Source organism: Amblyomma mixtum, chromosome 1 (assembly GCF_055824585.1).
Source record: "Amblyomma mixtum isolate Tamu chromosome 1, ASM5582458v1, whole genome shotgun sequence".
Classification (NCBI taxonomy): Eukaryota; Metazoa; Arthropoda; class Arachnida; order Ixodida; family Ixodidae; genus Amblyomma; species Amblyomma mixtum.
Window position 1 is genome coordinate 1,219,516 of NC_143012.1, and position 21,126 is coordinate 1,240,641.

General features: G+C 48.7%; 1 protein-coding gene across 1 annotated transcript in view; it reads left to right on the forward strand.

The window, feature by feature from the left end:
• LOC149365210 (beta-scruin-like) overlaps positions 1-21,126 on the forward strand; it is a 212,990-nt gene that overhangs the window by 30,438 nt on the left and 161,426 nt on the right. The window contains exons 3-6 of the mRNA XM_089540996.1: positions 415-519; positions 18,452-18,544; positions 19,488-19,577; positions 20,124-20,239. Coding sequence (XP_089397122.1) covers positions 415-519; positions 18,452-18,544; positions 19,488-19,577; positions 20,124-20,239 — 404 coding nt within the window. The remainder of the gene's footprint in view (positions 1-414; positions 520-18,451; positions 18,545-19,487; positions 19,578-20,123; positions 20,240-21,126) is intronic.

The window sequence follows — 21,126 nt, forward strand, 5'->3', positions numbered from 1 at the left end:
ATATTCTGCTTAGCAGCACTGTATGGTAGGTACCTGAACTATCGCGTGGGTGAGAAAGGAGGCGGCGAGAAAGAGGTAAAGTTGTCACGTCACGTCGTGGCAACAGCAGTCGGATAGAAGGCGAAAGTCTTCCAAAAGAAACACTTTATTTGACTGAACTGCTGCCAGAAAGAGGGAAAAACTCGACGGCGGATAGCAGCTCGGCGGTCGGAATCATCGCCGCTAAAGCTGGCTAAGAAGCTTCCAAGTAAAGCGCCAAAAGCAGCTGCAACATCGCCAGTGCAGCTGCGTGTGGCTGCGATTATAACTGGTCGCATCTCGCGTGCCACAGCTGGCGGCTTTCAGCGTGCGCAGAAGGCTTCGCGGCGATGTGCAGAAGGTGATCCCTGTTTAAAAATGTGGTTGCTCGCGCAGGAAGATGACAGCTTGGACGAGGCGACTCTGAAGATGCGCACCGTCTACCGCCGATATCGCCAGCGTAGGAAGGTGAAGGAGGGCGATGGAAGGGCGGACTCGCAGGTAGGTGGCGCTCGAGAGGGTGGCTTTTTAAGAATCGTCTTCGTTTTTGCCGGATGACTAGAAACATTTGCAGCCTGGTCAGCTTTCTCTTACCAGTGACCTCTTGATCGCAGTTTCATGAGAAGCTTGTCGTAATATGGAAAAATATGCAGATTTTTATTCTCACCGTTAAACGTCAGGATTTCAAGTGGAAAACAATGTCTGCACTAAAGTTCAAATTTAGCTGTAATTAGATACATCTTCAAACTAATATTTCTCTCCTACCTCAGGGTTTACTGACATTCGCCTGGGTGTTGTTTAGTTACTAAATGAAACTGTCGTAAGTACTATTTCTCACAGAAATTGAATTCTATTTTTTTTTTCGGAAAAATAATATAGAATACCTATTATGATCAAGCGATAAGAGAAGCCGCGGTATGGCCATATCAGAGGCGAATGTTTGCCGACTTATGTGCCCCTGTATCTTTAATTAATTTTACCTCTAGGCATGAAAAACGGTCTTTTTTTCACTTTGAAGCGCCCACAAAATTAGGACTTGTTCCATCTGGTTCGATTAGAAATCAAAGCGAATATTCAGTAATCAAGGTCATGACCGAGGAGTAATTGACGAAGCGAACTTCCACGAACTGTAGAGAAACTGAATTGGCTACCGATATTTTGCACGTCCTCCTCATCTCTTTTGGGCTTTTACAATGGCTAGGAAAAGGCAGCGCCTTTTGTACACGTAATTAATTTTTGAAGCCTTGCATGAGACATAGAGCGACAGGCTGAGCTTTACTCCGCTAGCAGTGATAGTGGCCTCTCCCCACATTCATCCGTTGTGTGTCTGTCTGAATCCTCCTTCTGACAGGTGGCCTACCAACCTACCGGGTTGGTTGTGATGGCGTCACAAGGTCACGTGACCTAGGTGGCCTCTGAGCCACCTGCTTTATAAAGCAGGTGTTAGCGCACATATTCGTATTTGGCTTAACCACGCAAAGCGGCTGCCCCGTCGGACAAGCGACCAGCATCGTGCAGTTTAAGGCACCAGAGCAGTGGGAAATATCCGCTTGCAAAAAGATACGCAACCTCCCAGCGAGGCGTTCACGTGAAATAACGTTTTCAGCGTTATATTTCTCGCTTTCTTGAAAAAAAAAAGAGATGGTTTTCTTCCTCTGTTTTAGTGCGCTAGCACTTACTATGGCCATTCTCTGCATTTAGTCGTTGTGTGTTCGTCTGAAGCCGGTTTTGTGGCAGGCTGCCCATTTCACTTTGAGAGAGTGCTCGGGAAGAGCAACCTGGGTGGTAACCCAACCAAAGAAACCAGTCCGACCAATGGAAGCACCTGCCATCGGTGCTCCTTAAGCAATGAGCACCTGCCATAGAAGGTCAGTGGCGCATCGCTTGACCATTGCGACACGAATGGTAAGGAGGCTCCCAGGGATCTATGAATGTAGATAATGACCAATTCCGCATATATGCATATTAGCCCATTGTCGCTATCCGAACAACCGCCATCCGTGAACACTGGATCTGAACACCGGAACCGAAGGGAAAACCAAACTGCTAGCGCACCTGATTGGCATTTCGCTTGACTACGCAAATCGACCATGTGTTGTGTTGTGTTGACCCCAAAAAGTGTCGCTGGGAGGTGGTTTATTTTCCCAGTGGCGATAACTATTGAGAGACACAAGGTGTACATTGAACTAGAGAGTCGAGTAAATTTCTGTTCCTACACTGCGGCGCAAAACGAACTAGCCCTTAGTTGCCTCTCCTTGCACGGGCGAAGAGTTTGTCCTCGTTGTTGGTCTACCGGAAGAAACCACTCCCTCATCCCGCCGGTCCGCCCATTTAAGTCTACCCGGAGCGTTCACGCTCGGCGGCGCCCTGTTCTTGTTTTCTACTGCGTTCTGTTCGCACTGCCAAGCTTGGGCACGCAAACAATGGCCGCGGCGCGTGGCTGGAGATCCGATGAGCTGTTGTCATCGTTGGACGACGCAGTGGAGAGAGAGCGCATTATTTATACTCTGTCCGCACCAAAGCTGCGGAGTCTGGAGCTGCGGCGTTGGCCCATCACGGACGGCGATCACGGTGTTCAAGCAAGAACGCCCACTCCCAATAGGTGTGCGCCGGCAGTGGCAATTTGCATCTCAGAGGCAACACGGCGTAACCAAATATCTGATTAGTGAGCCTTCACAGCGCTGCACCGCTGTAGCGATGCGGTCGTATAATGCTCAGGCCTTAGGTGCCCGGAGGCAAAGAATAAGCGAAGCTAAAATAAATAGGAAAGCATGTAAAAACGAAGAGAATCACTGCCGAGGAGGCTTCTTGATGAGCTTCTGGGAAGTCACTCACGGTTCACCTGACAGGCAGAAAGTGATTATTGTTCGCTCGTCCCTTCGCGCGCGCTCCTGCTTCCGAGGCGAAAAAGTCTGATGGACCACGTAAATCAATTAACGGCGGTGGCATGCATGCCGTCCAGTGTAATTTTGTCCCGGCGCTGGCGGCTGACTACTTTGCATCAGAAAGCGCTCGCTGGCGCACTTTCGGTGTTTCTCTGCCACTTGATCGCGCTTCGCGTGTGTGTTTTCGAGCTCACCTTATAATAGCAAGTCTGCCTACACCATCTTTGCTGCTGCGGCTTGACCGCTTCTACTGCCCGTGCATAGGTGTCATTGGGAGTGCTCCTAATCGGATATTGGCGTTGATCGGGCGCGATATTAGTTAGTATAGCATGCCCGTGTCTTCTGTATTGGGTGAACGACGCTTTTATTTTGGCTTTCGCTAGTAAAGAGCGTGGTTTAGTGTTAATTGTCTTAGAGTTCCACTCTGGGAAGCTGGGTTCGTTTCTCTTGCGGTCGAGCAACAATGTCGCTGTTGCAGTGCTCGGAAGCTGCGCTAATGGCCGCAGCTCTAGGAAAGCAGTTGCAGAGAATGCGCACGTGAGGCTGGGCTGTTGTAGGGCTACATGAAAGGGGAATGTTGGCAGAGGAAAAACCTGCCCTGTGTTCGGAATGAAGGTGCTTTAGACAATGGCAATGCTATTCAGGGCTAGAAGAGATATTTAACCTATTTTCTTCAGACTACAAATTTTTGTGTAATATGTTACATTTATAACATCGTATTTGGTTATATTAAATATCCAGCCGACACACGATATTACAAATTTTCCAGTTTGAGCAAAACAATTTTAAAACTAAGCAGCTGAAATTAATGTGCCAAGGAACTCGACTTTATGAACGAACGTAGACTACTTAAACTGAAATTTTAAAAGCCCCCCCCCCCCCCCCCCCCACTCCACCTTTCTCCGAGGGAAAAAAATGCGCCCACAGTAAAAGAACAGGTAAAAACATGGCACTCTTTGTGCATGTCAGTGATTACAGAAACTGAACAGTAACATCGCAGTCAGTCCTCTTTGCTAATGGTAAACAGTTGGAGAGGACATAACAATTCGACATGGTGGTTCATTCGAAATTCGTGATTTCACGAAAGTTCTCGTATGCCCCGACGAATTCGTCCAATCAGGTTTCGACTCAAGACAGTAGTGGTTGGTTTACCCCGCCACAGTGGCTCAGTGGTTACGGCGCTCGGCTGCTGACCCAAAAGACGCGGGTTCGATCCCGGTCGCGGCGGCTGAATTTCGATGGAGGCGAAATTCTTGAGGCCCGTGTGCTGTGCGATGTCAGTGCACGTTAAAGAACCCCAGGTGGTCGAAATTTCCGGAGCCCTTCACTACGGCGTCCCTCATAGCCAAAGTCGCCTTTGGACGTTAAACCCCAATAAACCAACCAGTAGTGGTTGGTTTGTCAGATGTGCGTGTGGCGCGTGTAATTTACTCAATAATAAAACTATGCTTAGTAGCTGCTCACAGAACCACACAGCATGCGGCACAGCCACCCAAGCTGGCCGCTCTTAGCAGCTGAAGGGCCTTATTTTATTCATTTACAATACTGCTAGCCCAAAGGTAAGTGCCGTGGCAGGGTGGGACTGACATCGCTAAATATCAAAATATGAAGGAAAACAATGAATTGGAAAAGAAAAAAAAGAAAAGGCACAGTACATGTAATGGCAAGCACAAAATGAAAACAGTGCATTAAAAACAGTAAATGAAAAGGAACGGAGTTGACATTCTATCTACACTGAACGTCTGAAATTCATCCGCATCGTTAAATTCTACCCACACTATCAAGGCCGTTCTGCACGACAACAGAACGAGGAAGGAATGAATATTTCAAAACATTGTTTTGTTGCGGAAACAACACTACGCTGGGTGTGAGCGATTTCGCGTAGTCCCAGAGAGCCCCAACTGCGCATGCGCAAGGAGCGAGTGTGTGGCAGTTACTGCGCAATTTTCTTTCCTCAAATACAATTTTCATTTTCTTCATTACGGCTACTCTTTCTCCTTCTTCTTTCACTCTCACTTCGTCCCTTCCACTACAAGCGGATGACGGGTGGACGCCGATGCAGCGTAATTTCCTTTCCTCAAATACAATTTTCATTTTCCTATTTACGGCTCCTCTTTCTCTTCTTTCACTCCCACTTCCTCCCTTCCTCTACAAACAGAAGACGGGTGTCATCGGCATCGCGCCGAGGGGGTGGTGGCGTTCCGTGGGCTCCCTGGCAGCACTAAAACACGTTGTCACATTCCACTCCTGAAGGCGAAGCTCAAGCATTAGGTTTGGTTTGGTTTATTGGGGTTTAACGTCCCAAAGCGACTGAGGCTATGAGAGACGCCGTAGTGAAGTGCTCCGGAAATTTCGACCACCTGGGGTTCAGTGCACGTTAAAGAACCCCAGGTGGTCGAAATTTCCGGAGCCCTTCACTACGGCGTCTCTCATAGCATCAGTCGCTTTGGGACGTTAAACGCCAATAAACCAAACCAAACCTAATGCTTGAGCTTCGCCTTCAGGAGTGGAATGTGACAACGTGTTTTAGTGCTGCCAGGGAGCCCACGGAACGCCACCACATTAATCAGCAGTTAATTAGTATTTTGTCATTAAACAGTAGTTTGCCTTTAAACAGTAATTTGTAATTATTTAGTAATCTGTACTTAACTATGTGTGCCGTTATCCAGTGCCACAGAGGCAGTCAAAGTGGTGCTGAAAACGCTTTCGCCTCTATGCAGTTTAGATAGCCAAAGTGACCCGTGAGATTCCGCGCAGTTGCTTCCGCAATTACTGGGGATGGCCATTGGTGAAACCGCAGTCAAATTTTAAGGCGAAAGCCTTTAATGCCTCATGCTGTCGTGACCAAGGAATGTTAGCAAGTGTGTCTGCGTTTCGGCATCAGTACTTAAAAAAAAAACTGTGTCGAGGCTGGGAATCGAACCAGGGCCTTTGAAGTGGAGGTGCTACCGCTCCGCCACGAAGGCTTTATTTCTTTCATGGTGTTTACATGGTTTTCTACAGAAATGATATATATATACATAAGTGTGTGTGTGCGCGCGCGCACGCACGCACGCACGCACGCACGCACGCACGCACGCACACACACACACACACACACACACGCGCGCGCACGCACGCGCGCGCGCACACACACACACACACACAGAAATTTCTTTGGAGGAGAAATTCGAGGCCCGTGTACTATGCGATGTCAGTGCACGTTAAACAACCCCAGGTGGTCGAAATTACCGGAGCCCTCCACTACGGCGTCTCTCATAGCCTTAGTCGCTTTGGGACGTTAAACCCCATGAACCAACTGACCGACCGACCGACCGACCCACCCCAAACACACACACACACACACACACACACACACACACACACACACACACACACACACACACACACACACACACACACACACACACACACACACACACACACACACACACACACACACACACACACACACACACACACACACACACACACGCACGCACACACACACACACACACACACACACACACACACACACACACACACACACACACACACACACACACACACACACAGAGAGACAGACAGAGAGAGAGAGAGAGAGAGAGTGGTAAGGCGCTTGTGTAGCGAGCCGGGGTGCCCGGGTTTGAACCCGACTGCGGCGGCCGCGTTTCGATGGAGGCGAAACGCAAGAGGCTCCCGTGTGCTGTGCGATGTCAGTGCACGTTAAAGATCCCCAGGTGGTTGAAATTATTCCAGAGACCTCCACTACGGCACCCATTTCTCTCTTGTTTCACTCCTACATCCCTCCTTTCTCTTACGGCGCGGTTCAAGTGTTCACCGAGATATGTGAGACAGATACTGCTCCATTTCCTTTCCTCAAAAACCAATTCAGCAGTTTTAACATGGAACTAAAAGGTCGGTGAGGATATACAGCGCATCAGGAGAGGAAAGCAATCCGGTAAAAAGTCAAATTTTTTGTAACTGTCCGTTGTCTGCTGCAACATTCGACTAAAATGAATTCTGGGTGAAACAACAGGTTCAACGTTGCGGTCTTGCATGCGTGTTTTCCAATGGCTAGAAGTCCAATCTGAAGAATCATATAGTGTTCCTAGTTAGGTTGGGAAAGAACAAGGTAGCGCACACTGTAGGAATTTCGGAGAAAATCTTTCTGTAGCAACCTCTGCAACACATTCCGCAGGGCATCTTTATAGACTCCAAAGACGCTCCGTCACGAAGGCTCAGTGTTTGAGCATGAAGGCGCATCTGATGAATGCATGAGTTTCATAAATAAAATAAAATAAATAAAAAATAAGAATAAGAAAGACACAAAAATAAAAATTAAATAAAAAATGAATATAAGAAAAGAAACAAAAATAAAAATAAACTAAGGAATTAAATGCAAAAAATAAAACAAACAGTGCGCCGGGAAACGCTTTGGCTTTGCAGCACTTTAGAGAGCCAAAGAGCCCCCTGAATTTTATTAAGGCGAAAGCCTTTAATGCCTCATACTGTCGGTAGCAGCCGTGTCAGCAGATGTGTCGGCAGATGTGTCCGCGTTTCGGCGTCACTACTTAAAAAGAAAAAATGGCTGAGGCTTAACTTGGTTAAGCCTGGAGAATGCGAAGCATCATCGTGTCGCGCAATATGGAGGCGCACAACCACAGGGACGGCGCGAGGTGGGCCCCCGTTTCTCCACTGCCGTGACGTCATCGTGTCACGTGGTTTGACGTCATGTATCACGTGATTTGGAGGCGCACAACCACAACGACGGCGCGAGGTGGGCCCCCGTTTCTCTACTGTCGTGACGTCATCGTGTCACGTGGTGTGACGTCATGTATCACGTGATTTGGAGGCGCATAACCACGGTCATAGTCCTTCAATGTGCCACGGTGAAGGGCTGAAGTGGTAGCTAAAGTAGTATGCTTCGCATAAAAACTGTGCCGAGACTAAGAATCGAACCAGGACCTTTGGCATTTGAAGTCATTAACAACTAATTTGGCATTTGAACTAGTCATTAACCACTCATGACTGGTTAGTCATGATTGGTTAATGACTAACTAGTGATGACTAACCAGTCATGACTGGTTAGTCATTAATCACTCATGACTAGTGAAACATGATAGGTTATTCGTGACTAGTTAGTCATTAACCAGTCATTACTAGTCAGTCATTAGTCATGACTGGTTAGTCATTAAGAAGTCATGACTAGTTAGTCATTAACCCGTCATCACTTGTTATGACTTATTAATGACTGGTTAGTCATGAATAGGTTTGGTTTGGTTTATGGGGTTTTAACGTCCCAAAGCGACTAAGGCTATGAGAGACGCCGTAGTGGAGGGCTCCGGAAATTTCGACCACCTGGGTTTCTTTAACGTGCACTGCCATGACTGGTTTGTCATGGCTGGTTAGCCATGACTAGCTAGTCATTAACCAGACATGACTAGTTCGTCATTAACCAATCATGACAAGTTTGTCATTAACCAATCATGACTAGCTTGTCATAAAATAATCAGTCATGACTAGCTAGTCATTAAGCGGTCAGCAATTAACTGTCATGACTAGGTAGTCATTATCCAATCATGACAAGTTAATAACCAATCATGAATAGTAAGTCATGGGTCATGACTAATTAGTCATGGCTGGCCAAACCAAGTCGCCCCATAACCGCCTCGTGTGTGCCAACGGCCGTGCGGCCTAAGTCGGTAAATCTTAATTCGGCCGCACGGCCGTTGGCACACACGAGGCGGCGTGGAAAGGCTTTCACCTCGCGCACTTTAGATCGTCAAAGTGGCCCCAGAATTTTTTTTTATTAAGCATGAAATGCTTTTAGCTCCCGTTGTCGGCAGTGTGGTGACGTCACGCCGAGACCGAGAGCCATCATCCGGGCACTGAAATCCACTCATCCGGGCACTGAATTCCAGTCATCCGGGCACTGAATTCCAGTCATCCGGGCACTGAAATCCACTCATCCGGGCACTAATTCCAGTCATCCGGGCTCTAAAACGAGAACATCCGGGCACCGTACGAGACTTGACGAGATTTAACGAGACTCTCTAAGCCCTCCTACGCGACCGGCATGCAAGCGCCGGTCGGTCTCCAAACGAGACAAAAAATAACTGCTGCCAGTGCTCTCTCAATGTTTATCAAGATATCAATGGAGCTGTGGGTTTGATAATGCACGGAATTATAATTTCCGATTTCTAATAACGCGTGCAAAAAGCACATAAATGCCATGTTACACTTCGTTGTGATACGTGATCCGGGGGAGAAGCGCTGCGTTCAAAGGGCAAGGCATCGCGCCGAACGGGTGGTGGCGTTCCTCCCTTCCATTACGGTGCGGTTCGGGTGTCCACCGAGATGGCAGAGAATTACTGCGCCATTTCCTTTCCTCAAAAAAACCTTGCGTTCAAATGGCAAGGCATCGCGCTGAACGGGTGGTGGCGTTCCTCCCTTCCTGTACGGTGCGGTTCGGGTGTCCACCGAGATGACATTAGGCCCGTAAACATTTCATGCTTACTCTACTCTCGTTTACGGGAGATGCAGAGTTTTTTTTAGAGCGCAGCTCTTTGGCGGCCATATCTGCATTTTGCGGCGTCGCCGTTGTCCGTTGTAACCAGCAGTGGACACCTTAGTCGCGCTTTAAGCTGCGTAACCAATGGAGCGGGAGCTTGGAAAGCGAAGGGTAAAATTGGTAAAATGGTTTTTGAGGAAAGGAAATCGCAGCATCTGTCACGCACACATCTCGGTGGACACCTGAACCAGAGGGAAGGCGCATAACTGGCCTCTTGGAACAGTGGACACCTCAACCGTGCTTGAAGCTATGTGGAGGTAGACACATGTGCGCTACATGCGTTGGTATTGACAACGTTGTGTCAGAAATGCATGCTGAAGCCATAGGCCGTCGGCGTTCATTGTGTTCACTAGCGTTGGCGTTAACGTTTTAAACTCCGATGATTTTAAGGAAAGGAAGTGCGCATACCTGTCTTCCTGGGTCTGTGGATGCCTGAGACGCGCTTATAGGTGCGTGGGGTGATGAGTGAGAGATGTGGGCAGTATCGTTATCGACGGGGATCAACCATTAACTGCCACCTGCCATGACGTTATTAAGCATGAAATGCTTTTAGCCTCTGTTGTCGGCAGTGTGTTGACGTCACGCCGAGACCCATCATCCGGGCACTGAAATCCACTCATCCGGGCACTGAATTCGTCATCCGGGCTCTGAAACGAGAACATCCGGGCACCGTACGAGACTTGACGAGATTTCACGAGACTCTGTATGCCCTCCTACGCGACCGGCATGCAAGCGCCGGTTGGTCTCCAAAGGAGTCACAAAAAATAACTGCTGCCAGTGCCTTCTCAATGTTTATCAAGAAATCAGTCGCTGTGCGTTTGATAATGCACGGAATTAAAATTTCCGATTTCAATAACGCCTGCAAAAAGCACACAAATGCCACGATACACTTCGTTGTCATACGTGAACTCTTAGGGGCTTCGCGCATCGAAGCAAAGCCGCGCAGGCGCACAGGGGCCCGGGGGAGAAGCGCTGCGTTCAAAGGGCAAGGCATCGCGCCGAACGGGTGGTGGCGTGTTTCCACGCTAGTTGCAATGTCGCAGTCATTAACGAATTCACACCAACTAGCCCAACTGTCTTCCATGATCATACTCCTCTCTTCCATTACGGTGTGGTTCGGCTGTCCACCGAGATGGCAGAGAATTACTGCGCCATTTCCTTTCCTCAAAAAATCTCTGCCTCTCCCGTAAACGAGAGTAGAGTAAGCATGAAATGTTTACGGGCCTAATGTCATCTCGGTGGACACCCGAACCGCACCGTACAGGAAGGGAGGAACGCCACCACCCGTTCGGCGCGATGCCTTGCCCTTTGAACGCAGCGCTTCTCCCCCGGATCACGTATGGCAACGAAGTGTAACGTGGCATTTATGTGCTTTTTGCTCGCGTTATTAGAAATCGGAAATTATAATTCCGTGCATTATCAAACCCACAGCTCCACTGATATCTTGATAAACATTGAGAAGGCACTGGCAGCAGTTATTTTTTGTCTCATTTGGAGACCAACCGGCGCTTGCATGCCGGTCGCGTAGGAGGGCTTAGAGAGTCTCGTTAAATCTCTTTACGTCTCGTACGGTGCCCGGATGTTCTCGTTTCAGAGCCCGGATGAGTGGAATTCAGTGCCCGGATGAGTGGATTTCAGTGCCCGGATGAGTGGATTTCAGTGCCCGGATGACTGGAATTCAGTGCCCGGATGAGTGGATTTCAGTGCCCGGATGATGGCTCTCGGTCTCGGCGTGACGTCACCACACTGCCGACAACGGGAGCTAAAAGCATTTCATGCTTAAAAACCTTGCGTTCAAATGGCAAGGCATCGCGCTGAACGGGTGGTGGCGTGCCTCCCTTCCTGTACGGTGCGGTTCGGGTGTCCACCGAGATGACATTAGGCCCGTAAACATTTCATGCTTACTCTACTCTCGGTTACGGGAGAGGCAGAGATTTTTTTTAATGGTTACAACATTTTTAGTATAATTTACACACATCTGCCATGTATTACACCACTTCGTTAGCCTATCAAGATCAACATTCAGTTTTTGATCATCATGTGAGTTTGTAACGGAGCAGAGGACACAGCCGTCGGCATAAAACCAGAAGTGTGGTGTTACAGCCATTAACAATGTCATTTATTTAGGGCCTTACCCCTAGAACGGTCGGCTCCTTCCAAGTAGTTTGGTGCAACCAATGAGAATATTGCTTAACGAAATACCCCCGAACTTGGACGTCCTCTTGCGTTGTCAAAGGGGCATCTGTTTTAAAATGTTTTATGCGGTAAATATTTCTTCCGTTTCGCTTTGAGTTACTCTGTCCAGAAGCCGGTTGTGAAACTGTGTCGAAGTCATTCCTCTTTTCTGCTTCCGTTGTCTGCGGAGACTTCAAGAGAATTTTATTGGACCCCATGGTTACACGATAAGGGACCACAGTCCCTCAAAAAATACGAGTACAGTTCGCGACTAGTGTCGCTCGATTACGGAAAAGGAAAAATCGACTTTATCAGTTGATCAGCTTCAAAGCAGTACGAGAGCTTGTAGATGTGGAACCCGGGCGAAGGAACGCTTGGGCAGACGCGTGAGCGGCCTCGTTCCCCTGAACCCCGCGGCGAAAACATACTAGATTTTTTACTCGTTGCCGAATCTGAATTGATCTCGAGTGCCGCGGCCGCGAGTGGCGCTATCCTACCCCGCACGTAATTCCGGCAGGCCTGCTGCGAGTCCGACATTATGCACGCTGCGTCGGAGTGGGCGGCGGCAGTTTCCCCTTCCTCTAACATTGGCGCGTCGCTAGTTTTTACCGACAGTCGTGTCACAGAACCGAAGGACGCGAACAGCGATGCGCTCAGACGCGAGCTAGAACTGGCTCGAATCAAACAAAACGAGCTCGAACGCAAAGTTGAGGAACTCACACAAAAAATTACCGACGATTACGTTACTTCCTAATGCGAAATTTGAGCGCAGCAAATAAGCTGTTTCCCCTTTTCGATAGTGAGTCAACCCCAGCTGCGGAGTTGGTTTCAGGGACAACGCCGCCGATGCCGACACAAACAATATGATACCCTCGCTTCCGCAGCGCTAAGAACCAGGTCTAGCCGTGGGAAGGTGGTCACGTATTCGTCGACGTGCCGGGGCCTACGTGAAATAACCGGCGCGTCGGCAACTGAAGAGCACCCTATCCGCCACACAAGAACAGGGGGGGGGGGGGGGGGGGGGGGACGCTTTCCTGCTCTTTCTGCATGGCGGCGACGGTGTTCTATGCAGTCACGTTATCTTGACTCTCTAGCGGCGTCAGCGGCATCCAGCGGTATCAGTCGGTCGTTATCAGTCGGTCGCTGCTAGCGCTGGGGGGATGAAAGGGGGGCGGAGCTGGTTACGAGGCCGACGCCGACGACGACGCGAAACCCAGGAACGGACGCCAAAGAGCTGCGCTCTAAAACACTAAAGGAACAACAGCGGGAACTCGACACGACTAGAGCCCTTCCAAAACGACAACCACAGGCATCGAACGAAGGAGGCCTTGAAACACGAATGCAACAGATGATGCAGCAGATGATGCAGGATATGATGCAGCAAATCCAATTGCAAATTCAACAGATGCAAGTACAATTCCAAGGGCAAATCTCAGAGATCAGAAGCGCTTTTAGGAAACAAAAACATACCGAAAACATTAGGGAAAGGGCGTACAACCGTCCAGCGCTAACAGCTTTCGCAAGCGAACAAGGCAACAGCAGTAACGCGTAAACATGATCAATACGTATCGGCAAGAACAAGAATACTTAGATATTTGGCAATGGAACTGCAGAGGCTACCGCAAAAAGCAGGCCCTCTTAAAACAATATATAAACACACCACTCACACCTCCTGATGTAATTGCGCTCCAAGAGACCGGAATCAAGCCGACCTTACAAGGGTACGAGGTTTACGAGAGTCAAAACGAAGGTAAAGCGGCCGTCCTAGTCAGCAAAACCATTACCGCCATCAGGCACGACACCATCGCCGACACCGACGTTGAACACGCGCTTGTTGAACTTATTCCGAAAAAGCGAAAGGGACGCAGCACGTTCTTACTGAACGTGTACAGCCCGCCGAGACAAAGAAAAGCCAAACTCTTCGAACTATTTTATGGAGCGCACAAGCTGGCCAAAGAAAATGCACTCATCATCGTAGGAGATTTCAACGCCATGGACAGGAGTTGGGGATACCAGAAACAAGACATCAAGGGAAGAACATTAGTGGAAGTAGCGGAATACTTTCGCTGCAGTCTAATTACAGATCCTGCGACCCCCACGAGAATCGGGAATAGCGTGAGCACGGACACATGCCCGGACCTCACCTTCGTAAGGAACAGCAGGGAGAAACAGTGGGAAAACATGATGGCAAATCTAGGCAGCGATCACTTTATCCTCCGGACACGAATAGCATCCGACACCATAAGACGCCAGATTGGACAGGCGAAAATCACTGACTGGAACGCGTTTCGCGGGGCTTGCAACAAATCTGAAGGCGGTATCCAATCACTGGAGGAATGGAGCGGCATGCTGAGAGCAACGCGACAACGATGCACAAAAAGTCTAAGGAGAACGACAGCAACGCCTGAAGTAGACGCCCACCTCCTCAGACTATGGGAAGCGAGACGCAGTCTCACCAAAAGATGGCGGAAGCAAAAACACAACAGGAAACTAAAACTAAAGATAGCAGAAATTACGGCAAAGGCGGAAGAATACGCGATGCAACTCGCGAAACAAAATTGGGAACAACTCAGCGACTCACTTAGGGGAACTCTAGGCACGGCCAGAACCTGGAATCTCTTAAGAGCACTAATCGATCCGACCAAAATAAAATCAGAAAACAATAAAGCCATCCACCGGTTCATCCACTCCTTCGAGGGATCAGACATCGCCCTACTGGAGAAGGCACGAGAAAAATGTTTCGGCGATCACAACCCCCCGCGATACCAAGGAACGTATCGAGGAGCCGAAAACGAGAAACTCGACCGCCCCATAACTGTGGAAGAGGTTTACGCGGCCATAAGAAACACCACCAGAAACACGGCAGCCGGAGCGGACAGAATCGACAACGCCCTAATCCGCAACCTGAGCGACGACCTCATAAAAGAGCTCGTCAGCTTTCTTAACAAACATTGGGAGGCGGAGACGGTTCCCGAAGATTGGAAACACGCCGAAGTAATAATGATACCTAAACCTGGTAAAAAGCTACAAATTGAAAACCTCAGGCCCATATCACTCACGTCGTGCCTTGGCAAGCTTTACGAACGGGTTGTAACTTTAAGACTTCAAAATTACATGGAAGATAACGACTGTGTACCACATACCATGTTCGGCTTCAGAGCGAAGCTCTCGACGCAGGACGTTCTCTTCCAAATACAAGAAGATGTCCTGCGAAACGTACCTGTCATAATGTCATAATGGCCCTGGACATCAAGGGGGCATTCGATAACGTCAGCCACGAAGCGATCCTTACGGGCCTAGACAACCTGGATTGCGGACGCAGAATTCACGGCTTCGTCAAAGCCTTCCTGTCCGATAGAACTGCCACCATCGGCATAGGAAACCTTCGATCGGACAAAATTCACACTCCAAACAAGGGAACACCCCAAGGGTCAGTTATCTCACCCCTACTCTTCAACATAGCTATGATAGGCCTAGCTCGAAAACTAGAGAACATCGAAGGCATCAGGCATGCAATGTATGCTGACGATATAACAATCTGGACATACACGGGCTGTCTCGGAGAGAAGGAAGAAAGGCTACAGCAAGCGGCCTCTTGTGTAGAGCAATACCTCGCAGAAAGAGGACTCGCATGCTCGACCGAGAAATCGGAACTGCTGAGAGTCTGGAGAGGCAAGCAAAACCGGACCGTCCCAACCAACGAGGACCTAAAACTCAACGTCTACCTAGAAGGGACGCCCATACCCGAAAAGACAACAATAAGAATTTTGGGCATGTGGGTTCAATCCAACCAGCGCAGTACTCACACTTTTACCCTGCTGAAAGCAACAACGCTACAAGTCGCACGCATGATCACCCGCATCACCAACAGGCGACATGGCATGCGTGAAGAAGACACACTAAAACTAGTCAGAAGCCTAGTAGTTAGTCGAATCACGTACAGCCTACCCTACCAGTGCCTCAACAAAAATGAAATACAACAAGCGGATGCCCTGCTACGCAAAGCGTGTAAGACAGCGCTCCGACTACCACGCAACACGTCTACAGAAAAACTCATGGCCCTGGGATTACACAACACCTTTGAGGAGCTACGAGAGGCGCAGCTTGAGTCGCAAAACTCAGGCTGTTGCAAACAACGACAGGAAGAGCGCTCCTGCAGAGGCTCGGATACCGCGAGCAGATGCGAGAAATGTCGAGGACGGCAACGATCCCTGACGAGCTTCGCAAGACCCTTAAGGTAGCGCCAATACCAAAAAACATGGATCCCAACCTCCATCGAGGCAGAAGAGAAGCGAGGGCCGAATTCATCGAGAAAACATACGCTCCTCAAGCCACGACCGTGTATACAGACGCGTCTTGGAGAGGAGGAGATACCAAAATCGCTGTAGCGGCGGTGGTCGATTCGTCTTTACGCGAAATGACCAGCGCGTCTCTCCGAGGCTGCACAGCTGCAGAGTCCGAGGAAGTAGCCGTTGCTCTAGCGGTGGCGGAGGGCTATAGAACCGGACGGTCACTAACAATACTTACGGACTCTCAAACAGCCTGCCGAAATTACATGAATGGCAGGATAGGTCGTCACGCGCTCCGTATACTCCTCGCAGCGAGTGACAGAATTAAAAACCGGGAAGAACAAAACGACAAGATCCGACACAAAATTGTGTGGGTACCGGGGCACACGGGGGTGGCAGGGAACCGAGAGGCCGACAGGATAGCTCGAGGATACATTACTTTCCGAGCTTCCGACGAGACCGCGGAACTCGCGCCAGCACCCAGGGAATACTCGGCCATACTAACTATAGAGGCAGAAGAATGCGATATCCCCCACCGCACAAATCTCTCAGCAGAGAGGAAGCTGTCACTTGGAGACAATTACAAACAGGCTCTTTCCCAAACCTACATATACTAAACAAAATGCACCCTACGATATACACGAACAAATGTCCCTGGTGCGACGAAAAACCTACTCTATACCACATCACATGGGCCTGCCAAAACATAGACGTGGTCCCCAAAATACAAAACCCGAGTGCGGAGCAGTGGGAGACTCTGCTGTCCAGCGACCGCTGCGAAGACCAACAAGGTCTGGTACAGCGAGCTCAACGGGCGGCAGTGGCCAGCGGAGCCCTGGACTGAGGGCAACCGACCACTGATTAGAGGCGGACGATTTCGACAGAGAAGGCTCCTGGGGGTAGAACCAAGACGTCTCTGAAGATGCCCTCAAACCGCAGGAAAAACCATTAGTGTAAATAAAGTTTTCCCTTCATTCCTACCGAGAGCCCGTTCGCCTGCTTTCCCTCGTGCTGCACTGGTGCAGATGCTATGGTGCAGATGCTCTGGTGCAGATGCACTGGTGCAGATCGCACTGGTGCAGGTCTGACGCAGATGCACTGGTGCAGATTGCAATGGTGCAGATTCTCTCCTTGGTTGGAACCGAGTAATTTTGAATAAATTGCCCTGGCTTCACGCCTCCCCTTATTAGGCTTAACTGTCAAAGTATTTTTCCATGCCTCCGGGATGGCGACTGTGCGTTCGGTGGAAAATCCGGCGCCGTCGGCGTCGTTGACCGTGAGCGAAAAATCCACGAAAATCCCCAGAGAAGCAATCTAGGGGGCAGGCCACCTAGGTCACGTGACCTTGCGGCGTCGTCATCAACCTGCCCACCGGATTGTGAGTAAATTTCCACTGTGGCAGGTGGCAGTTAAATTATTGATTGGTCGCTCGGGAAGAGTAACCTGGGTCGCACAAAGTCCATCGGTGGCAGCAGCTGCCATCCCAGGGCAGTGGCGCATCGTTTGACCGCTGCACCTTTGCGCCTGGAGGGTTATGAGGATTCCCAGAGATCTATGAATGTAAAGTAGAGAATGACCAATTCTGCATATATGGTAATTAGCAATAAGGGAGTAATTACTCATTGACGCCCACCCAAGCGCAGCCATACGGCTACAAAGGAAAGCTGTACAGCTTTCTCAAACTTCGCAGTTAAAGAAATATTCGTCTTGGTCCGGGGTTCGAACCCGTGACCACCGCTTCACCGGAGCAGTCGCTCCACCGGCGCTTGGGTGGGCGTCAATGAGCAATTACTCCCTTATTACAAATCTACTTCAGCTTGGGAGATTCCCCTAAGCATTTAGTCAACATGGTAATTAGCCCTTTACACTATCGCGTCATACCCTTAGGGTCGTTCCAATGTTTTGTGTCAGAAATATATCGTATTTACTACATGAAACTACCTTTTCTCATTGTTTACAATTTTTTATTGAGTATAAGCTATTTTAGTCTTTGCCATCTATAGTTTGCCGTCTATAGCAGCGAGTCGGAATGGCATCTTTCCTGCGCATCGATGTCGCCTTTCCTCATTTATTGCTGCAATATGTGCTTTTTGGTTTTCCATATATGTAATTAACATGTAGCATAGCCTGTCATCGAGGAGTTGAGTGGTGGACGAAGCTGTTGTATTATTTCTCCACCGCCCTTTTTCGCCACCCGTACTTTGTTGGTGGAAAGTAAACATCGATGGTGAGGAAGCTCCTGTTTGACAGAGAACAGACCTGCTGTTCACAAGAACGCATCTGTAGGTACCGCGGCGCTGAAGTTAAAAATGTCCTGTGGGCGTTATCCGCCCGGAGGTAAAATATTTAGAAAAAGTGTGAATTTCACTACACTTATGGAGTAAATCAGGAGCAGAATACGGATGACGCGTTCCCTTTCAGGTTGGAGTCAACCGAACCTCAGAGTTCATTGTCTCCAGATGTGTTTTGTCGAGTACGAGGCATGTTCTATATTGTAAAGTTTTACGCACGCCGTGTTCTTGCTTCGCAGTTTCCCGCACTTGGCGTCTTTGAGTCTACGCGAATATTGGACTCTACTTTCGAGAGCACGGGGATGAGACGGCAGGAGATTTCTCGAGAAAAGGTGGGCTCGTACGTTTCTGCAGAACGACTCTCCCCGCACATCTTTTTGTTACGAATTGTAGCAGAAGTTTGGCTCTCACGTTTGATTCACGAAAAAATTGGGTGTCAGCGTTCGCTCTTCAAGGCATGGGAACATTTATAGCAAATGGGACATGACCTTAGAATACTTCAGCAGTGTGTATTTAAAGAAGACCTTATACTGAAGCATATTGCTGCTTCAAGTACAACGTGATATTGCAGATTATAGTGGCGATTCTTGCGGAGGAAGTGCTTGTTTCCTTTTAAGCTTGTTTGAGCAGGGCTTGACAACCACAGAACATTTGTGAAGGCGTGCGTTTCTTTCTCCATTTCTTAGTAATTTAAATTCGTGTCAGCTTTTTGTCGACCCTGATAATTCTGCGATAAGTCATGTTGTCTTGTTAGCACTGTCGTCCATTCCTGGCGGTACGAAAAGGATCTATTGCTACTTTTCCCCGCAAGAAATCTTCCACCATGCCATGCGGCATGCTTAAACCGAAATCAGTTTCGTGAAAAACTGTCTTTTCACAAGATGCTGGAGTGCTGTCAGCCTCCTGCTACCTCTTCATGTAAACTTTTTCTTCTATACAGAGCGATTTTTTTATATCCTTTTTTTGACCATCCCCATTTGTTCGGTTGTTTTTAACGCTCATTATTTTTTTTTAGTTTCGTCACGAACTTCTCGCAATTCTTGTTAAAACTTATTTCGTGTTTTTCTTTTCCGGTTCAGCGCTGATAGCCTTTTCCTTTCTCGCGCACCCATTTCTATTAAAGACGTTAACAAAAATATCCTCTTCTCCTAGCCTTAGGGTATCAAGATGGAAGTGAAATAAACTTGAATGTAGGAATTCCGTTGTCAGCTCCTTTTGAAGAAATCCTTGAAGTTCTGCTTGTCCGTGCATCCCCAGCGTGCTTACTTTTTCCAGTCACCGGATTTCGGCACGAAAGAAGAACGCCTTGCCCTGGAACTCAAGAACAGCTTGAGGCAGCGACGGAAGGAACTCGAGAAGGAAAGGGTAATGAACATGCTGCGTGCTTCAACTTCGTTCTTTTCGATTCGATTGACAGGCGCTGCGGTTTATACGTACCTAACTTTTTTGGAAGATTCAAGGTTAACAGCCATGTCTGATGGACGTTGCTGGTTGGACCACGCGTTTGGTGATGTGTAAGATAAGCAAATCAGTAATCTAGCAACAAATAAACAAAAACGAATTATAACAATAAAAGTAAAAAAAACGATTATGGTGTTATTAATACAGAAATAAAATTCAAGCTGAGAATCAAAGACCTGCGTGCACACATGCTTTAACGACACTCTCAGGCACATTTCTGCCAAATTGAAGCGCGCATGAAATAGGTCTGGAAACTGAAATGCTCAAAAAGCTCTTGTCCTGTCCTCGCCTCGTGCTTAATGCGCTATGCGTTCTGTTTGGCGATTAACCAATACGCCCAAGCATTTTCCCTCCTGAACATGTGCGGGCCAGTCTGGTGCACTGCTGGTCGCGAAATGGACTCAAGTAATGAAGCATGTCGCCCGACGTGTTGTTTCGCTTCCCACCTAGGAGACGAGGTGTTTCGAAGCGGCGGGTCGAAGGCACTCGTACCAAATTCTCGCGCCTGCTGTCGACCCCAACTGCGGTTTGGCGCTGCACGTCGAAGGCGAGCATGAGACATACAGGTGAGCGAGTTAGTTTCACAGCGCCAGCTGTGCGTGGGGTGGTGCTGGGCCAGCGTGGCATTGGTCTGTTTTGCTTCACCCGGATTTCGCAAAGCCCTGGTATGAGCATGAAGCTGGTGAAATAAGACGCCTGGCAGCTCATCCGGCCCACACATGCACGAATATGGCCTTTGGAAATAATATCGCGGAGCTAGAAAAGTGAGTGTGGGATACAAAAAGCGTTAAAGGACTCCTTCCGCGTCCTGGCGGGCTTCGCAAGCATGTTAAATAGAATTCAGCGCAAAAAAAACAGACAAGGGACGAAGAAAGAGACTCAGAGACGTTCATGAGCGCTAACTACCAACTGTTTATTCATGCTGAAGTACAGGGTAGAGAGGTACAAATAATGCACATCCGTCAAGCAAACGAGTTAATCAAAAAAACGAATCTAATAAAGCACATTCAGCTGAGTATATGTGTCCCGACGTGTCACTGACACAACGTTCGGACAGCTTTCTGAAATAATAAGCTTCTAAAACAACGAGCCTTGCCTTATCATTGCCGCTCTTGCCAAGAATCGTGGTCTTCTCTAATCCCGCCCTACATTTACATGAAGCAAGGTGCCGCACAAGATTCACATTCGTGTCGTTATTTTCTATGTTTTTGGCATGCTCCCGTAGCCGGTCATTAATACAGCGGCCAGTTTGGCCGCTGTAAGTTTTGACTTCCCGGGGTTTAAAGCAGAACATGCCCTCCTGTTCTCAAGCATGTTCTGCTTTAAACCCCGGGAAGTCCTCATCCGGCGCATGGTCAAGCGATGCGCCCTGCTTAAAACAGAGCCACTGGTGCGACCCAGGTTGCTGTCCCCGAGAACCATCTCGCGACCAGTCGTTGATTTAGCTGGGCAG